At 41.5% G+C, this 21,678-nt stretch overlaps 1 protein-coding gene across 2 annotated transcripts in view; it reads right to left on the reverse strand.

Annotated features, from left to right (window-relative positions):
* LOC119244872 (solute carrier family 5 member 4) overlaps positions 1–21,678 on the reverse strand; it is a 42,937-nt gene that overhangs the window by 17,848 nt on the left and 3,411 nt on the right. For both annotated transcript variants that reach the window (XM_037510973.1, XM_037510974.1), the window contains exons 4-8: positions 13,039–13,098; positions 11,731–11,835; positions 7,218–7,323; positions 4,863–4,943; positions 478–698 (exon numbers count right to left, since the gene is read on the reverse strand). In XM_037510973.1, the coding sequence (XP_037366870.1) occupies positions 478–698; positions 4,863–4,943; positions 7,218–7,323; positions 11,731–11,835; positions 13,039–13,098 (573 nt within the window). The remainder of the gene's footprint in view (positions 1–477; positions 699–4,862; positions 4,944–7,217; positions 7,324–11,730; positions 11,836–13,038; positions 13,099–21,678) is intronic.

Raw genomic sequence — 21,678 nt, forward strand, 5'->3', positions numbered from 1 at the left:
GGACACGGCAGGACCCTTGCCAGCCGCAGGGGATTGAACTGGTGCTGCAGAGGCTGAGGGCAGCTTTGCAGCCCAGCACTCAACCGCTGTGCCACCAGGGGAGGCCCTGAAAATGTTCATTTCTAATGACCTCCAAAAGGCCATCCATATGCCAGTGTTTCACAGACCACACATTAAGTACAAGAATTTAGAGAACAGAAATACATACCAAATTACTTAATTTGAAGAACAGAGAGGGTTTGCCTTGAATGGGTAAGAAAGACAGTAGAGAGTGGGACACCAGACAGCTATTTTTTATAACAAGTCTTATAGAAGTGTTTGACTCTTAAATTATGATGATGATGATGATGATGATGATGATGATGATGATAATGTGTATGTGTGTGTAAAATAGAAATGAGATGCTTTTCTATAAGAAAAACAACATTAACATATTCACATACCACATATGCACATACACACACAAAGGCACTTCACCTGATCTGTGCACCAGTACCACATAGCAACGAGGGTATTTCCAAATATTATTCCTGGCCATGGGATATCTCCAGTGACAGGATCTCGGAAAATGTGGAAGGAGTCCTCTTGAGGGGTGTAGCACTTGGAACTGATGGTCAGGTTGTCTCCCTCCACCACACTCGGGATGGCATTCATGTACTTCTCTGTAAAACTCTCATACCCTCCAACTTCGGCAAATGCTGAAAGGGCATTTCAAAAATGAAATGTTTCACAGAAATCTAAGACAATTGGCATTTGTAATTATTTCTTTGTGATGGAGATACCCAAGCATGTGCAATCAGTCAGATGAAATTCTCATTGTCTTTCCAGGATCCATGTCTTCCGGGAGTCCCTCCACTAGCATTGCCCAGGCTGTCAGATTTACTTTCACAAATCACATAACACAAATCACTCTTTAACTGTTTTCTTAAGGTGCTACTGAAAAATTTGGATTTAGTATTTAGCTTTGCAGTAAAAATAATACTGTTATCTAAGAGGCTGATGTCTTATATCAAACCAGAGCAGACACAAATCTGTTGAACATGAATTAACAGTAAGAATAACAGAACTAGTCATCAAAAAACCTGGCTCCACTGAAAGAGCCAGGAGGTATCGGCCTCTCTTCTTGACACAGAGCTTGGCTGGTCTGACTTATACACAGTCTGTTGTTTGCGGTACTGTACTAACTACATTATAGTAAAAAATTGGGGAGACAAGGAACAGAAATTGGAGGCACTGTTTATCTGTGGTGAGGGGATATATTGCAACTCAGTCCACTTGAGATCTGGAAAGGCTAGTTAGGCATAGAAAAGAGCCATAATGGATGAAAACCCTAGAAAGAGAAGCCCAGGCTTCTAGGGCCACTTAGTATAGGTTCAAATGATGCAACATTCATCAGAGCATCATACAATGTGTAGAGTTGAGGCTGACATTAGTTGACTTTTTCCTTAGTCATTCAACTGGGCACCAACATGTTTGTATGTACCAAACACTGAGCTGGGATTATGTGCAAAATGAATTTGCAAGGCAAGAACACAACCTAGTGGAGGGTACAGAAATAGTAGGAAATTGTTGTGATAAAGGGACCGTGGTTTGTAACAAAAATACAAAGGAGGGGCCTTCCTGGTGGCACAGGGTTAAAGGCACAGCACATCAAGCTATTGACAGTCATGGCAGCACGAGTTCCATCCCCAGCAGGCCAGGGAGCTAGCCCATATAGTGCCCGGTGGACCTCTCCTGTCTTGCTTGCTGCTCCCCTCAGCAGCGTATTTCAGTAGATCTGCCTGTTCTGCTCCCCACTCTGTCTCTAGTGAATCCTCTCACCCCCCACAACTCTGCCCTACACACCAGTTCTTGTATGCATAAATAAATAAATCTTTAAAAAAATACAAAGACTCCTAGGAGATGAGTGTTTCCCCATCTCATCCTCAGAATGGGAAAAGTGAGGCTTAAAGAGGCTGATCTGGGAAGTGCATCACTGAAGAAAACCAAAGAACCATGAACAAGAATAGCAACAATTTTCTGACTCACTAAATAGAAAGTCAGCAAGGAATTGGTACTAGTAGTTAGTTGTCTTGGAGCAGTGAAATAGAACTTTCTGCAGTGATGGAACTGTTCTATATCTGTGCTATCCAGAATGATAGTCACTAGTCATATATTGAATACTTGAAATATGGCTAGGCAAAAGTGTTCCTGACTAGAAAAACGAAGAATGGAGGCATTACACTCCTGGGCTTCAAACTATACTATAAAGCCATAATAACTTAAACAGCATGGTACTGGAACAAAAATAGACACACAGACCAATGGAAATGAGTTGAAAACACAGACATAAAGCCACACATTTGTGGACAACTAATCCATGACAAAGGAGCAAAGAATATGCACTGGAACAAGGATAGTCTTTTTAATAAACGGTGCTGGGAAAACTGGACTGCTACATACAAAAGAATGAAACTAGATTACTACCTCACATCATACACAAAGATCAACTCAAACCTGTAAAACCTGAAAGCATATAATACATAGAAGAAAACATAGGCAAAATACTCCATGACATACATCTCCAAGACATCTTTAAAGACTCATGCCCTAAAGCACAGAAAAATGAGGGAAAAGATAAATAGCTGGGACTACATCAAACTAAAAAGCTCTGTACAGCAAAAAAGACAATAACCAAGAGGAAAAGATTGGGAGAAAATATTTGTATACTCCACAAAACTGGTAAGGGTTATCAAAGATCTACAAAGAACTTACACAACTCAACAAAAACAAAATAAAGAATCCAGTCAAGGGCCTCTCTGGTGGCACAAGGGATTAAGCACCACACTATGAGGCACTCTGCAGCCTCTGCAGCATGATTTCAATCCCCAGCTGGCCAGAGAGAAACACACATGGTGAGGCAGACCTCTCCTGTCTCACCTGCTGCTCCCCTCAGCAGTGTGTTTTGGTCAGTCTGCTTGTTCTGTTTCCCTCTCTGTCTCTCGTGAATCCTCTTACTCCCCGCATCTCTGGCCTGTACCCCAGTTCTTGTATGCATAGATGAATAAATCTTTAAAAAAAAAAAAGAAGAAAGAATCCAGTCAAAAAGTGGACAGAAGAGCTGTCCACACTTCTCCAAAGAGGAAATGCTGATGGCCAACAAGCACATGAAAAAATATTCAACATCATTTATAATCAGGGAAATGTAAATCAAAACCACAATGAAATATCACCTCACACCACTAAGAATAGCCCAGATTTTAAAAACAAAAAACAAAAAACAAAAAACTAACAACAGCAAATGCTGGCAAAGATATGGAGAAAAATGAACCCTCTTATATTGCTGGTGAGAATGCAAACTGGAAAGCCATTTGAAGGACCCTCAAATTACTAAAAATGGATCTACCATATGACCCAGCAATTCCACTCTTAGGAATCTACCCAAAGGATACAAAAACAGTAATTCAGTAGGACACTCGTGCTCCTATATTCATTGTAGCACTATTTACAGTAGCTAAAACATGGAAACAAACTAAAGGCCCAAAAACTGATGACTGGATCAAGAAGATGTGGTACATATACACCATGGAATATTACCCAGCGATCAAAAAAGATAAACTCATGCCATTTGCAGCAACATGGATGGAGCTTGAAGGGATCATGGTCAGCAAAATAAGTCAGAAGGAAAAAGAAAAATATCGGATGGTTTCACTAATAGGAGGAATATAGGGAAACCATACAAGGGATGGGGGATAAAAAGACAAAACTAAAAGGCAAACTATAAATTGGAGACATTCTTCAGGGGATGATGAGGGAAAGGGATCAAAATGGGAGGGAAGATCACAAGAGTCTATAGTGGTGGTTCATAGGTGTCTTGATGGTGGTAATTTTATGGGGACAACACCTGAGAGGAGAAATCAAACATTGTACAAAAATGAACAATGATGTAAAAATATATAAATAATTAAATTAAAAAAAAATAAATATGGCGAGGCCAATGAGAAACTAAATTTTTGATTCAGTTAATCATTTTAAATTAAAATAGTCGTATGTGCCTACTGGTATCCATTTTGTATCGAAATCATCAATTATTAATGTAGTTTTTTCTTTTTGTCTTTGCAGTTCTATCAGTATCTTCATGCTCTGTGATTAAGTGCATGTATGTACAGAAATGTATTCAGTGCAGCTTGAGTGGGTAAGCATGGTGGCTGCAGGTCAGGGCTTGGATAAAAAGACATTTGTTTTCATCCTATACTTTTTATTGTGTGCATGGACTTCCTACACAAACAACCACCATAATAAAAGATAACAAAATTTAGCAAGCTGAAAATTAGATTTATCAGCGGTGCTAGCTGGTATGACTTACAAAATGTGAGCAGACTGATGATACTAATAAGAGAGAGCCATAAAGGAAAATCCAGTCTGTGTTTGTATATTAGAACAGTAGTGTGAGTAATGTATTTTAATAATTTCTATTAGAAATGGTTATAATAAAGGGAACATTCAGTCATCTAAAATTTTTCAGCATATTTAATCCTTCATTTTAGGAAGATTCTATATAACGAAGGCTTTCTGCCACTTAATCAAATGCACCAATATTTTTGTAAAATTATCATCCCATGGATACCGATTTTGTCCATTCTGAGCACAGATATTAAGATTAAACAAGATAATTTACTTGAGCAATAATTTTTAAAAGTAAGTGAAGTTCTTTTCTCTCATTTCCTCAGGCTGAGATAGTGTAGCAAGAAAGAAGTCAGACATTCATTGCAATGATGTGAATTATCTAAATGGAAAACGTGATTATATAGAACTGGAAAGTAGTGGTGAAGAGAAGGTATGTGGTAAAGACAGAAACCCCATGCTCCACAGTTATCACTTACCATACCCCGTGAGAATGACAGAACCGATCAGCATGATAATGGTCTGGAGGGTGTCTGTATAAATAACTGAGGCCAAGCCCCCTGTGGAGAGAAAGAAAAAACCAAGACATTTATCTCAGCTATTCCCCTCCACCCAAGCCCAGGAAGTGCTCAGTAAAACAAACAAAAAATCATATCAAAAACCAGGGGAGAACAAGCTCCTCTTGGCACTACTATCTCATTATTATTATTGTCTGTCATTCATCTTTCTATCTCCTTGCCTTGCCTTGACTCAAACTTTCTGTTGAATTGTAGTGGATTCTGTATTTGTGTGAGTTTTTGAATGTTAAATAAGGGAAAAGGCAAGTTTTAATATCTTGAAAGTTTCCCTCAACAATCCCTCAGTTCATCCCTTTAGCACAATACAATATGTGCTCTCCAAAACTGGACAAAACCAGTTTTGTCCTTGTATTAGGATATAACATTGTTTTGTCAATTGAATACTAGATGCAAATGACTTGAGCTTTTGCTTCAATGTTGAACAATCAGCAACAACTTCTTTTCCTATTCTAGACCCACAAGACTGTCAATCAAAAAGATACTTCATTTAGGAGAGTGTTGGGGGGGGTGGGGGCAGCCTGAAAAGACTGATCCTGAAAATGGGAGATTGATGCCTTCATCTCTTCTTAATCTAAAATATATGCTCAATGTATGAAAATGGACCCAAAACTGCCTGGATTGTGCAAGCTGTTGTTTTTCTATATATTTTTTCCAACTCAGCTGGTATAGTTTAATTTTCAAGTTAATGATGGAGGCTTAGAGTAGAAAATTTTGGATGCATGTTTCACAAGGTCAGAAACTAGAGGTGGGGGTAGAAATGATTAACATAGTCTTGAAACCAGCCATGGAAATGTGAAAAAGCCTTAGGCTGGGATGGAGATTGAGGGTCACTACAAAGGGCTGCTGATCAGAGTGGGGATACGGAGATTGAGGGGCATTACAAAGAATCACCAGTCCTTACAGATTCCCCAATCAGATCTTAGAAGTAACTGATTTAACAATAGATAAAAATTTCACAGAGAAATGAACACCTCCCCCCGAAAGGAAAGTAACATCTTAATGGCCATAGAAAGGGGAGGTTCCAGGTTTCCTGCCCCACCTAAGGATGGGGGAGCTCAGCACTGAGGGGAAGCCTAAAGGACTTTGGGAAAGAAGACTTGAGAGAAAACTTGGAGGACGCTCATGGAGCGAAAAGACTTGTGTAGAAGAAGCTGCATGTGCTTCTTGATCTTGAACTCATACCAGGGACTTAGGAGACATGGAAGGAGACACTTGAAAGAGACAGAGACATGAGTGAAAGACCCGTGGGGAGGTTGACAATGACAGCCTTTATCTTGGTTTGATTTTGCTCCTTTCCTTCCAGACTTGCCTGCCCCCTTCAGCCCCATTTCTATGGTTCCCTGCCAGAAGGTGCCTTAGATTTTTGGCAAGTTTGGGCCAACACTGTTTGGCTGGACATTTACCCATGAAGGGTAACTTTGGATGTTTCATAGAGAAACTATTTTAACTATATTCTTTCTCTTTGTTACAGGGCAGGAAGCGGGGTACCCCAGAAAAGGATCAGAAACAACCAGACAAGTCTGGAAGGAAAAGAGCAAAATCAAAATCAAGATAAAAGCTGTCATTGTTAACCTGCCCACAGGTCTCTCCCCCATGTCTGTTTCACCCAGCCCAGGACCAAAAGGCAAGCGCAGTTTCTTCACATGTCTCTCTGCACCATGTGCCTCTTCCAGGTCCCCTTCTTGCTCTCCATCCTGCTTCCTTCCTACTCTAGTCTCCTCTCCAGATTCTTCTCCTCCCTGCTCAATTCCACTCTCCTTTGGGTAGGGCAGAGGACCTGGAACCTCCCCTTTTTCCTGGGCACCACCCTGTTACAAGACCTCTGCCACATACCTCCTTCCACAACCTACCCATTGCTCCAGTTTTCCTCTCCTGATTCTGTCATTCAGAGCTTACCACCATGACCTGGCATCTTATGTTCATTTGGGTCCTGTCTTGGACTTGCCAATCTCACATCTGAACTATTATTTCATCCTAACCTTCCATGGGTATGATCTGCTGGATTCTAAATGCCGGCCTGGGTACTGAACACAGTGGAGCTAGGTCATCATTTCCCGCCCCACCCATCTCATAATTATTCCCCACTTAATCTTGAGGATTCTGCTTCCTTGCCTCTAGTGTTTCTGAGCCTATGCCTGACTTTCTAGGACTAAGGGATGTTCTCAGCTTGGCTGTCCCAAAGCTATCACTAAAGCTATTAATTGCAGGTTCGAATAGAATCAGAAGATAGCATTGCGAACGGAAAAATGGACTCACCAGTGATCGTGTACACAGCAGTGATACCCAAGAGGATGAAGATTGCCAGGTAAAGGTCCAGTCCCAGGGCCATCTTGATGAATATGGCTCCAGAAAATATGTCTGCCTAAAAAGGATGGTAAAGGCACATGAATGGTATCCCTCAGTTTCTCGCTGATGGCATGTCATCTCTGCCATCCAGTTATGAACTCCTTGGAAGCCAGGTCTCTTTCTCAGAGTTAATTCTTGGGTTGACTAGAAAGGGGAATGATGAGTGAATACATGGAAAGTGAGAAAGTCTGCACTGCAGCTTGCATAGATTTTCTTTTCATGATTGTCAGCAGAGAAACAAAAAATTGAGCAGCAGGTGGAGGCGATGGAGTCAGGCAATGGTTGTTGTTAGGAAGGCAGGTGATTGGGCATGTTGGGGGTAGTAGAGACTAGGATAAAAGATGATGGTGGGGTAATTATGAAACAAAATCCCAGAGACTTATGTAGAGATGGGATCAAGAAAAGGCACAGTATGATGGGATGGGCCTTTGACAAAAAGGGAGACTCTTCACTGTCAGAGTGGTGAGGAGATGGACAGAATGAGGTAAAGTATATTATTGAATGGGGGGAGAGAAGGATGAGTGATTTATGCTTAAATGTTTTGAATAAAGTAGGAAGTGAGCCATACTGATTAAAGGCGGAGGTCTAGGAGCTAAAAAAAAAAAAAGTTGTGGGCAGCTTAGAATAAGGATTGAAAAGACCTGGGTAAAAATCGTAAGCTACACAGACAGAACGATTATAGGTTGAGGTTTGGAGTTCAGTAGGGCATCCCACAGAGGGATATAAAGATGCAAGATGCACCCAGCTTTACTGGAGCCCTGTATCCTTACAGGGTGCTTCCCAGCCTCCCTGATATTTCTTCAGTTCAAATTTGTGTAGACCTTGCTTGGATCTGCTTCTTCAACTCAGATCCTCCAGGCTTCAAAAACCAAAATCCCAAACAGAACAAAACCCTGAGAAATAACATATAAACATGTTAGAAATACAGAAAAAAAAATCCTTAGGTTCAGGTATAGAGTAAGTGGGAAGCTGGGTTCAACCAGTGTTGAAGCTTTGCCAGGGGAGTTCAGAAAAAGGGGTGGGAGGGGTGGGTATGGATAGACAAAGCAATTGAGGCTGTGTGCTGAAGCGTGATTATACCATCCATATTATTTCCTTACAGTCTCCCAGTTTACATGGAATCTAAGCGGAAAGAAGGGATGAGTGAGGTGAAGGGAAGGGATAAGGTAACAGGATTTAGAATCAGAAAATTATAGGTAGTTTTCTTTGTAGAAATTGGATTTAGAAGAGGTGTAACAGGAAATGGTTGTTTCCCCTCCCTCGCAAGATTTGAAATAAAACCTAAGGTTTTATTCATCTGACCAGACATTCATGTTGGTTAAAAAACCTGTTCTTGATTCTCTGAACCTAGAAGCTAACCCTGTGTTACAAACAAAGTACTTTGTCATTACTGGGTTTTTTAAATACGCAACCATTGTGTGAATTGAAGGGAGATGGTACTTTTTTGAAAATTGGTTATTTACCAAAAAAAGATTTACCATTCCAGAAAAGATATCACCTACTGAGAGGTCAGTCATTGCATCTGAGTGCCATCAAACATACCTGCATTTATAGTTGTCACATTCATACTCATTGCCAATACAGGGGGGGGAGGGGAATTGTGATAGTAATTATTTAACCACAGCACTAGGATTTGTGTATCTGCGCCTAATCATTTACATGTTAAAACAAATTATCTTATTATGACTTCGTTGACTTTTGTTTCTCTTAGGTACAACTAAGGCATGAAATTGATCATTTTTGAAATGAAATCTAAGTCGCTTATATTAGCAATGATTTTTTTATAGCATTAAAACATTAACAAAAAAATTGCCATTTTAAAATGTACAATTCAACAGGATAATTATATTCATAACAATTATTAAATATAAAATATTACTGATAACAAAAAGAGGCATTGCCTGATCCAGATTTTCTTTTGCTACTGAAGGACATTAGTCTCTCGTCAGTGTGAACAAAGTCCCTAGATTACAAGCAGTTTGTTTCAAAGTTAATTTCCTTGTTTGAAAATTTGAAATGTGCTTTTTCTACAAGAATATCAATGGTTTTAAGGCATCCAGACCAAAATATTAAGGGGGAAAGGTGTGTCGTGTCTATAATGATTCTCAATATATGTATTATTGGAAGTAGGGAACCAATGAGTAAGAATATCTTTTTCAATCTGAGGGGCAAGGGAGGACTATGAAACTGTCCCAGCTCCTGAGCATGACTTGTTTAATAAGTAACCAGGGTAGAATCTGCCATCAGAGTATAAAAGATCACAAAAGGTCATGTCTAAGATTAATCACTATTAATATACTTAAAACATAATCTTTGAGGATAAGAATGGACTCCTGCCACTGTATCTTTCCAGCTGACCACAGACCCTGCACATTTGCATATGCTCTTGGCCTTCCTGCTCCCTGTTCAGGTCCCGAACATTCCATCCCCTTCCCACCACTAGGAACCTTCTACTCTATGAGGGTGCAGCCCTACTATTCTGGCCTATCACCTGTGTGTGCTCTTCAGAACCATAAAGCTGTAGATGTCAAAGCCAGGGGAGAGGAGGGAACTCATTTTGTCCCCTTCTCCCAGACACATGCAGAGCTCTGATTACCGAGGCTTCCTCCGCTCCCCTCAGCTTCTAATTGTCGTGTCCTGGGGGCTTATTTTATTCATTTATTTTTTTAAAATATATCTATTTTTTTGTCATTGTTCTACTATGCTATGTAAGTTTTGGAGTACAGCTTCACACCTTGATAAGTGTATACCCCACGCCCACTCACCACCAGAGCTCTACTGCCATTCACTGCTGCTGGGGGCTTGTTTAAATGCCCCCTCCCCTCCAGCGAGGACAACTTCCAGTTCCACCCAATAGGGATCCCAGGAATCACCTTCTTTCCTGGGAGTCCATCCATGCTATGTTTCTGTACTTGTCCTCACAGTCATATTTTAATATATTTGCACATATTGTCATCAAGTGGTATTTCAGATGTAGAGTTCTTAACCATATGGTGAACTCTTTCATGCACAAGAATCTTTTTTTAAGGATTTATTTATTTTTTTTAATTAAAGATTTATTTATTTACTTATACAAGAACCGGGGTACAGGCCAGATTTGCGGGACGGTGAGAGGATTCACCAGAGACAGAGCGAGAACAGAACAGACAGACTGACAAAATACACTGCTGAGGGAAGCAGCGGGTGAGACAGGAGAGGTCTGCTTCGTCATGTGGGATTCTCACCAGCCGGCCGGTGGGGATCAAACCCGCGCTGCAGAGGCTGTGGACAGCTTCACAGCGCAGCACTCAACCGCCTGCACCACCAGGGGAGGCCCTAAGATTTATTTATTTATGCATACAAGAACTGGGGTACAGGCCAGAGGTGTGGGGAGTGAGAGGATTCATCATCAGAGACAGAGTGGGGAACGGAACAGGCGGATTGACTGAAATACACTGCTGAGGGGAGCAAGGGATGAGACAGGATAGGTCTGTTGGACCATGTGGGTACCTCCCTGGCCAGGGATAGAACCCATGCTGCAGTGGCTGCCGATAGCTTCACAGTGCTGAGACTTAACCCGTTGCATCACCAGGGAGGCCCATACACAAGAATCTTTATTACTCCCGACACGGAACTCAACAACAGACAGAAGTGCTGGGAAATACTTAGGTTGTATCAGGAAGGCTTATGCCATTTAATCTAAGCAGCACCTTCCCAAAATGTCTCAGCTCAACAGAAGAGCAATAATGAGGGTCAACTTTTTTCATGAGCTGCCTAGACCATAGACTTGTAAGAGATTATTTCATCAGTTACCGATACATGGGGAGCAAAGATGTTTCTCTTTGTTTTCTGCATGTGCTGCTGAATCTTCAACTTCCTTTCTCCTTTCCTCAATCATCATTCTCAAAGAATGTAACTTTTTAAAAGCTTTAACATTTCTTTTAAACTTTATTGGTGACCTCTTTTGTAGGGGGTGGTCTTAGATAAAATAGAGTCAATTTAAGAAAAGGCAGTATAATAATACAAAGCCCTTTTCCTTCTGGCTCACATTTCATATAATCAAACTGAACATGAAAATAGAAGCCTATACTGGCCCCGACAAAGAGAATAAAGGGGCTATTGTGCAGTGAGGTGTCAGGCAACTGGAGAATCATCCTCTGGTCCATCACTAAAAAGCTGTTACTGAAATGAGACACTTTGTCTTTCTTTACATTATTTTTTTCACATTCTTAACAACAGGGCAGGTTTATACTCTGGTGTCTTTCAGGACACATGAGTGTTTTACTCTACGAACATGTGGCCTCTGAAGCTCCTTTTTTTCCCCATTGAAACTTGGTAGAAAGACCCAAAGTGATTTAAGACATCCACAAATTTTGACCCTATCTCTCTGCCCAGCACTCTAGCCCATCTTGTGAAACCAAGAGGTAGGAGGCATGGAACTCACTGAGATCCTCAACGCCACACAAGTGAAGAGGGTGAGGACAGAGAGGTAGATCTGGAGTCGCTTCCCACCAAACCGCTTCTTCAGGTACTCCGGCATGGTCATGATCTACAGAGACAAACATCAACAGGATTCACCTGCAGATCCCAGCACATCCCACTAAGCACCTCTGGGCAGTTAAGCACCATGCATGGCACCATGGGGACACACAGGTGAGACGGCAAGGCTGGAATCACACAATCTGGAGATCAGTTCCCAGATGCCACCTTTACTGGAAGTGTGACTTGTGGCAAATGCCAATTGTGCTGAAACTCCATTTTCTCATCTGCAAAAGTGAAGGTAGCTGTGCAATACCTGCACTCCCAAAGGCATAGCAGACACTCCACAGATATTTTGTTACTATGTTCACCAATGATAATATCATAGTCTGGCAAAAATAATTTTACTTGCAAATCATGAACCACAATGATGGTGGCATAACAAATTGGTACTTGAGCAAATTGCAAATATACATTTGAGTTTATGTTTCAGGGACCAGCATTACTGATTCCTACTTAGAGTAAACCTATCATTACTGAAAAGTGAGATCAGCTATGTGATGTGTAGCATAAAGGGGGTGGCTTTCTGGTTTTCTCATTGCAGATGGAGTTCATGATGAATGTTAAATAAATACTTATACATTATTATTGAAAACAAGAAGGGGGAACTCTTGTTGGCTCCTGAAAGATAGTAAGCCACAGGTGACCACACATGTGTGAGTTCTGTGGCTTGGATCCTGCCCCTCCAGGGAGCTGTGCTTGCCTGGAACTGGAAGGGACCCAGGGTGAACAAAGGGGGTTATATGACAACCTGCAGGGGTACTAACAAGAAGCTTGCTCTCTAGGCACCCTCACCCCAGGAATGATCTGCACTAGAGCACCACATGGTCCGAGCACCCACTATAGAAGGAAAAGATGCAGGAGCCAGGCTCAGAGAAACTGAGCAGTGCCCTGGTTGGTTGGTTGGTTGGTTGAAAGGGAGTCATAATAGCTGTGGTATGTCCTACTCCTAATTTAAAAAAGAAACTTGATAAAAATTAGAACAAAGGAAAAATACCATAAGTTGGGGAGAACATGGGAAAATGGGAAGCCTTGTAGTTATCAGCAAGCAGACAGCTGACTGCAGCCATTTCCAACAGTTATCTGGAAGCATTTAGTGGATCTGTGTAAGTCTAAGCCTGGAAATTCTGGGACAAGTGACAGTATCTAGGTTAAAAAGGAGTGAATAAATGAATGTCTTACAGATGTGCTGAGTGCACTCATGGATACTCACCCCTGACTTGATGTATATGGGGACAAAGACCCACCCAAGAATCAGCAACAGGAACAGAGACTGCAAGATATCAAGAAAAAAAAAAGCACAAAGTTAAAGAGGCTTGACTTGTGGATCTATGAATTCTGAGTGTGGAAAAAAAAAAAAAGAGATTACATGGATCCTGTCCCATTCAGTCATGTAATAATCCCAGACACCTGTGGATTTCTCTGTTTCCAAAACTCAGAAGCCAATGTTTCCTGGGGCCGAGGATATGACAATAATGGACATGGTAGGGTACAGGAGAGGACATGCAAATGAAAAGAAATAATACAAAACAAGATTCGATTGAAAAATAACATGGTGTTAACTATGCTGGGCCTCTTTCCCACCTTGGATCAACAGGCTTCACAGTGAGAGCCTGGGAGTCTACACCAGCTCCAGGGCTTTTTTTCCCTTCTAAGATAACCATTCCACTGTCTTGATGGGCTCCCTCTTGCTCAGCTGTAAGGAACTTTTTTTTTAATTTTATTTTTATATTCCCCGTACAATTGCAACCCCCTTATTTTGACCTCAATCCCTCCTTTCCCCACCCCCCATAGGGTGTCTCTGGTTCATAGTTGTTTGTTGATTTTGATTTTTTCTTTCTTATAGTTATTCTTTTTCCTGGTCCCTTATTTAGGTTTTCTAGATTCCTGCTATGAGTGAGACCATCCGGTATTTTTCTTTTTCTTTCTGGCTTATTTCGCTGAGCATGATCCCTTCCAGCGCCATCCATGTTGCTACAAATTGCATGAGTTTATCTTTTTTGATCGCTGAGTAATATTCCATGGTGTATATGTACCACATCTTCTTGATCCAGTCATCTATTTTTGGGAATTTAGGTTGTTTCCAAAGCTTAGCTATTGTAAATAGTGCTGCTATAAACATAGGGGTGCAGGTGCTCTTTGGAATTGATGTTTCTGTGTCCTTTGGGTAAATACCCAGGAGTGGGATTGCTGGATCATATGGCAGCTCCATCTTTAGCAGGTCGAGGAATCTCCACACAGCTCTCCATAGTGGTTGGACCAGTTTGCACTCCCACCAGCAGTGCAGGAGAGTTCCTTTTTCTCTACATCCTCGACAACATTTGTTGTTGCTAGTTTTTTTAATATGTGCCATTCTCACTGGTGTAAGATGGTATCTCATTGTAGTTTTGATTTGCATTTCCCTGATTGCAAGTGACGTTGAACATTTTTTCATATGCCTGGTGGCCATTTGTATTTCCTCTTTGGAGAAGTTTCTTTTTTAGCTTTTCTGCCCATTTTTTGACTGGATTATTTTCTTTGTTTTTGTTGAGTCTCATCAGTTCTTTGTAGATTTTTGTGATCAGTCTTTTATCATTAGTGTTACGTGCAAAAATGTTCTCCCAGTTGGTGGGGTGTCTCTTTGTTTTGGTTATTGTCTCTTTTGCTGTGCAGAAGCTCTTTAATTTGATGTAGTCCCAGCTGTTTATCTTTGCCTTCACTATCACTGCTTTGGGTGATGTGTCTGTAAAGATGTCTTTGAGGTGCATGGGATATGACAAGAATGTGTGGGGAGAAATGGAGAGGAGATAAGGGATCTGAACCCAGCTTGGTCTCTGGAAGCTCATATAATCTTTACCCAATGAGATTATTCTTGGATGGCAGGAAATTTATACAGTGCAAAGCAATGAGAAAGAAATTTGGGGACAGAAGAATATTCCCAGTGCTTCCCAAGTCTTGCCACAAATAATAGTATAATCAGCATTATGCACTAACATGCAGTGTTAACAGTCTTCACACATATCACTCATCTGTTCTCAGAACAACCAGGTGAGGCAGATATGGTAGGCACAGTTATTCCTCTTATATGGGGGGGAGGCGCGAGGAGACATGTAACTTGAACATCATAGAGATTAAGGGAGCCCAAGGTCACAGGTTAACAGAGCCAGGCTCTCAGCTGCCTGACAATCACACCCATGGGTTCATAGGGCACTTTGTCCATACCATTGGAGGCTGGCCCCATTCTGGAATCCCTGACACTACAAAAGCAAAACTAGGGGCAAAATCATCAACAGGGGAGTGGCATGGGCATTTGTGATGACTAAGGTCACATCTCAAGTCTATTTACACTTTCACTATAATCCAGCTTTCTTCCACGTGTACATCTCTTGCTGACTGATAGACATGCCTATACTTGTGCAAACACTAGCAAGAAAAAAGAGCAGGAAAAACTCTGGCAACTCCAGAAGTACTTATGGCACATTCGCCACATGCCCAGCCAGGTGCTGGAGAGGGGGCAGCATGAGTGCATGAGAGGTGATGGCTCCTGTCTTAAGAACCGAGGGTCTCCTTAAGGGACCTGGCTTCTATGGTGAAATGGCAGTAGAACAGCTAGGAGCTCAATCACAAAGCAGTGTAGGGCCTACCTGCTATCACTAATTAATTCACTCCTTACTCTGGTATTATTTCCTGGGCCTCTCTTCCCTGGTATCAGCACCAGGAAGGTCCCTCACCTGTGCCATCTCCCACCTCCATCATCTATAACGGCTGCCCCTGTAGTGTGAGAGCTGGCACGTTTCTCTCCATGTACACTGCTGTGGATGCGTCTGTATCTTTATATCTGTCTCTCCCACTGGGATATAAGCTTCTCAAAAGGAGAGACCGGGAGGGGGCGGAGCAACATGGCGGCGAGGAGACGCTGCGAGTAAGATCTCCCATTAAAAAAAGTGAATAGGGAGGAAAAGCGGCAGGTCCCAGTGAGAACTGGGACACGGAAGATAAACGGGTGACTCCAGCAAACTGCCCGAAGAAGAAAGTGGCCATAAAAGAGGACTAGAAGGGAGGGAAGCGCAGAACCCTGCTCCCCTCCCCCGCCCACAGAGGCGGCACTCTCCGACCGGCAGAGAGGAGGAAACAACAAACCAAAACGGCCCACAAGAACAAACGACGCAGCAAGCGGGACTGTGAGTGGAAAGGAACTATTGCAGCCACCACACCCCGTGAACGGGAGCTGAGGCGAACCCTGCAGGATCCGCCGCGGCGGTGAGCGAACGGCTCCTGGCGCCATTAGAGAAGAACAAAGACCCCGGGAGACGCGCACACAGCCCAGGCTGCCCGTAAGCTGGCGCGGAAACGCGGCGCGCTCGGGGAGCTTGAAAAGCAAGTGCAGACCTGGATCGCGGCTGCCCAGGTCCCCGCGCCTGCGACCTAGGCTTGCGGGGAGACGCACGGAGGTCCTCACTGAGGTGAAGGTCCCTCCCTGAGTGAGCAGGAACCAGGCGCCCAGGCACGGGAGCTGTGCAAAAGGCGCCATTCCCGCGCCACTGAACTGGGCTACAGCCCGCGTCCTGGAACTGAGGGCTTTGAACTGAGACCCGGGGCACGAAAATTCGGGGCGTGGGTTCTCCACGACGGTGGGGCACAAGGCAGACACAGCACCCCAAAGCTGTTGAGGTGTACCCTACCATTCCCGCTCTGTTCTCTGTCCCACGGGGTGGGGGGAGGCGAAAAACAGCCCCCCAAGGACAATAGGAGAGATCTCTGGCGCCACCTAGCGACCAGGAAAAAAAAAGTCACTAACACCCTATAAAACAGGACATTTCTTAAGACTGCTTGAAAAGGGCAGAAGGTTTCTGGAGGACCCAGTGGCCAGCCGGGAAGTTATTCCACGCCAGGCCCCTTCCGACCAGCAGTCTGAGCCCACAGAGGGAGCAGGCACCCACGTCCGGGGCAGACCGGGTGCGCAGAAGAGTGTGCCTGAAACCGGAGGCGCAGGGACTGCATCCCACTTCGCCATTTGAGAACAGGGACATTTCTTCAGTAAAAACTGCCTAAAACCAGCAGAAAGCTCCCCCAGAAGACAGAGATGGCTCCTGGAAGAGCCAGAGGGGAGCGGAGAAGTTCACCCAAGATGTCAGTCAGTCCGAGCAACACAGTGTCCCAACGCATACGACAAATTAGAAAACAGACAGTAGGGAGTAGAAGAACCACACGCAACCTAAAAACTCCTCAGGAAAGAAGCACACCACAAAAAGAAACCACTCCCCAGATTGCAACGACAGCAACTTGGAAGAACTTCTGAGCCTTCCAGAAAGAGAATTTAAAATTGCCATGATTAAAAAAGTGATAGATCAGAAGAAGGAAATTGAGTCCCTAAAGAGGGAAGTAAGAGAAATGCAGGAGATCAAAGAATTAATGGAGGAACTAAAGAACTCTGGGAAAAGCAATGAAAGCAGAATAGATGAAATGGAAGAACGAATAAGTAATCTTGAAGACACAGAAATAAAAAGAACCAAAACAGAAAAGGAAAGAGAAGTACGAAGGAAAAAGAATGAAGAAAGACTTCGGGAACTATCTGACTCCATGAGGAAAGGAAATATAAGAGTTATAGGAATTCCAGAAGGAGAGGAGAGAGATGTAGGAACAGAGAAAATATTCATGGATATAATTGAAGAGAACTTCCAAATGAGAAGAAGGAGCTGAAAATTGATATACAAGAAGCAAGAAGAACACCAAACTTCCATGACGAAAGGAAAAACACAGCAAGACACATAATAGTAAAGCTCCAAGAATCCAGGACAAGGAAAAAATAATGAAGCTGACAAGAGGGAAGAAACAGATAACATTCAAAGGAAAACCAATCAGGCTGACATCAGACTTCTCTGAAGAAACACTACGGGCAAGGAGAGAGTGGAGGGACATAGTCAACAGACTCCAAGAAAACAGATGCCAACCAAGAATACTCTATCCCGCAAGCTCTCTTTCCTCCATGAAGAAAGAATATGGACCTTCCCAGACAAAGAGAAACTCCGGAATTTCATTGCGACTAAACCCCCACTCCAAAAAATACTACAAGGAATCCTAAAGCCAGAACCTCAGAGGGACGAATAACAACGAAAGAAGACAAAAAAGAAAAAAAAAAAGTTATTAAAAGATAAATAAATAAAGGAAGACAAACATAATGGCAAATACAGATGCTAACATATCAATATTAACTCTAAATGTAAATGGACTAAACTCTTCAATAAAAGACACAGAGTTGCAGCCTGGATTAAGAAACAAAACCCAACCTTTTGCTGTCTCCAGGAAACACATTTAGCTACAAAAGATAAAAATAGGCTCAAAGTCAAAGGATGGAAAACAATCCTACAAGCAAATGGGCCAAAAAAGAAAGCAGGAACAGCTATACTTATATCAGATAAAACAGACTTCAAACTCAAAAAAATAAAAAGAGACCCCAATGGTCACTACATTATGATTAAGGGGACAATACTTCAAGAAGAAATAACACTCATTAACATATACTCACCAAACGAAAGAGCACCAAAATATATCAGACAACTGTTGTCCTCTCTGAAAACAGACATCAGAGAAAACACATATGTAGTGGGAGACTTCAACACACCACTATCAACAATGGATAGATCAACAAGACAAAAATAAGTAAAGAAACTAAAGCTCTAAATAAGGACCTAGAGCATTTGGGCTTAACAGACATCTATAGAACACTAAACCCAAAAAAAACGGAGTACACATTTTTCTCAAGCGCACACGGATCATTCTCCAGGATCGATCACATACTGGGGCACAAGACAAACATCAACAGATACACCAAGATTGAAATCATACCAACCATCTTTTCTGACCACGAAGGCATCAAACTAGAAATAAATCAAAAAGAAGGCAAGGAACTATCCTACCTCATGGAGATTAAAAGCCACACTACTGGAAGACCACTGGACTAACGAGGAGATCAAAGAAGAAATTAAAAAATTCTTTGAATTGAATGACAAGGAGGACACCAATATCCTAAATGTATGGGATGCAGCAAAAGCAGTAATAAGAGGAAAATATATAGCAATAGAAGCTCACATCAAAAAACAAGAAAGAACTCAAAGAAACAACCTAATCTCGAAGCTCAAAGATCTAGAAAAAGAACAACAAAAAAACCCCAGAACCAGTAGAAGAAAAGAAATAATAAAAACCAAAGCAGAAATAAATGAAATTGAAACTAAAAAAACAATCCAAAAGATCAATGAAACCAAGAGCTGGTTCTTTGAAAAATAAATAAAATAGACAAACCCTAGCCAGGCTCACAAAGGAAAAAAGGGAGAAAGCACAAATACACAGAATCATAAATGAAAGAGGAGAAATCACAACGGACACAGCAGAAATCAAAAGAATAATCAGCAACTACTATGAACAGTTATATGGAAACAAGTTCAACAATCTAGAGGAGATGGACAAATTCCTACAACTCTACAATCACCCAAAGCTAGATAAAGAAGAAATAGAACACCTAAACAGACCAATTACAAGCAGCGAAATTGAAATGGTAATTAAAAACCTCCCCAAAAACAAAAGCCCAGGGCCTGATGGATTTACAAATGAATTCTACCAAACATTCAGAGACGAATTAGTGCCTATCCTTCACAAACTCTTCCAAAAAATTGAGAAGGAAGGGACAATACCAAACACGTTCTATGAAGCCAATATTACACTAATACCAAAACCGAATAAGGACAACACAAAAAAGGAAAACTATAGGCCAATCTCCCTAATGAACACTGATGCAAAAATCCTCAATAAAATTTTAGCTATCAGAATCCAACAATGTATCCATAAGATAATTCACCACGACCAAGTTGGATTCATTCCAGGGGCACAAGGATGGTTTAACATCCGAAAATCAATCAACGTTATCCAACACATCAACAAAAAGAAATATAAAAACCATATGATAATATCAATAGATGCTGAGAAAGCTTTCGACAAAGTGCAACACCCATTCATGATAAAAGCCCTTGAAATTCTTGGGATACAAGGAACATACCTCAACATCATAAAGGCCATCTATGACAAGCCAACAGCCAGTATCATTCTCAATGGTGAAAAGCTGAAAGCAATTCCATTAAGATCTGGAACAAGACAAGGATGTCCACTCTCACCACTGCTTTTCAATATAATACTGGAAGTCCTAGCCAGAGCAATAAGACAAGAGAAAGACATCCAAGGAATCCAAATAGGAAAAGAAGAAGTCAAACTATCACTATTTGCAGATGATATGATAATATACATAGAGAACCCCAAAATCTCCACAGAAAAACTAATTCAACTCATCAATCAATTCAGTAAAGTGGCAGGATACAAAATCAACACGCAAAAGTCAGTAGCCTTCCTATACACAAACAATAAATCTGAAGAAGAAGAAATCAAAAAAACCACCCCTTTTATTATCGAAACAAAAAAAATCAAATATTTGGGAATAAATCTAACAAAAGAGGTAAAGGACCTATACAAAGAAAACTATAAAACACTGTTAAAAGAAATAGAAGAAGACACAAAGAAATGGAAAGACATCCCCTGCTCATGGATTGGAAGAATAAACATTATTAAAATGGCCATCCTACCAAAAGCAATATACAGATTCAATGCTATTCCAATCAAAATCTCAATGGCATTCTTCAAAGAAATAGAACAATTATTGATGAAATTCATATGGAATCACCAAAAACCCCGAATAGCCAAAGCTCTACTGAAAAAAAAAGAAGGAAATGGAGGCATCACACTCCCAGACTTCAACTATACTACAAAGCCATAATCATCAAAACTGCATGGTATTGGAACAAGAACAGACATACAGACCAATGGAATCGAATAGAAAATCCAGAAATAAACCCACAGATTTATGGTCAACTAATCTTTGACAAAGGAGCAAAGACTATGCATTGGAGCAAAGAAAGTTTGTTCAATAAATGGTGCTGGGAAAACTGGGTCGCTACATGCAAAAGAATGAAGCTTGACCACTACCTCACACCATACACAAAAATCAACTCAAAATGGATTAAAGAACTAGACATAAGACCTGAAACCATAAAATACATAGAAGGAAATATAGGCGAAACACTACGTGATTTGCACATCAAAGACATCTTTACAGACACATCACCCAAAGCAGTGATAGTGAAGAGAAAGATAAACAGCTGGGACTACATCAAATTAAAGAGCTTCTGCACAGCAAAAGAGACAATAACAAAAACAAAGAGAAACCCCACCAACTGGGAGAACATTTTTGCACCCAACACTAATGATAAAGGACTGATCACAAAAATCTGCAAAGAGCTGATGAGACTCAGCAACAACAAAGAAAATAATCCAGTCAAAAAATGGGCAGAAGAGCTAAAAAGAAACTTCTCTGAAGAGGAAATGCAAATGGCCAACAGACATATGAAAAAATGTTCAACATCACTTGTAATCAGGGAAATGCAAATCAAAACTACCATGAGATACCATCTCACACCAGTGAGAATGGCACATATTAAAAAAACTAGCAACAACAAATGTTGGCGAGGATGTGGAGAAAAAGGAACTCTTGTGCACTGTTGGTGGGAGTGCAAACTGGTCCAACCACTATGGAGAGCTGTGTGGAGATTTCTGGACCTACTAAACATAGAGCTTCCATATGATCCAGCAATTCCACTCCTAGGTATTTACCCAAAGGACACAGAAACATCAATTCCAAAGAGCACCTGCACTCCTATGTTTATAGCAGCACTGTTTACAATAGCTAAGCTTTGGAAACAACCCAAATGCCCAAAAATAGATGACTGGATCAAGAAGATGTGGTACATATATACCATGGAATATTACTCAGCAT

This window comes from Talpa occidentalis, unplaced genomic scaffold (assembly GCF_014898055.3).
Source record: "Talpa occidentalis isolate TD23 unplaced genomic scaffold, MPIMG_talOcc4v2.1 talOcc4.14, whole genome shotgun sequence".
NCBI lineage: Eukaryota > Metazoa > Chordata > Mammalia > Eulipotyphla > Talpidae > Talpa > Talpa occidentalis.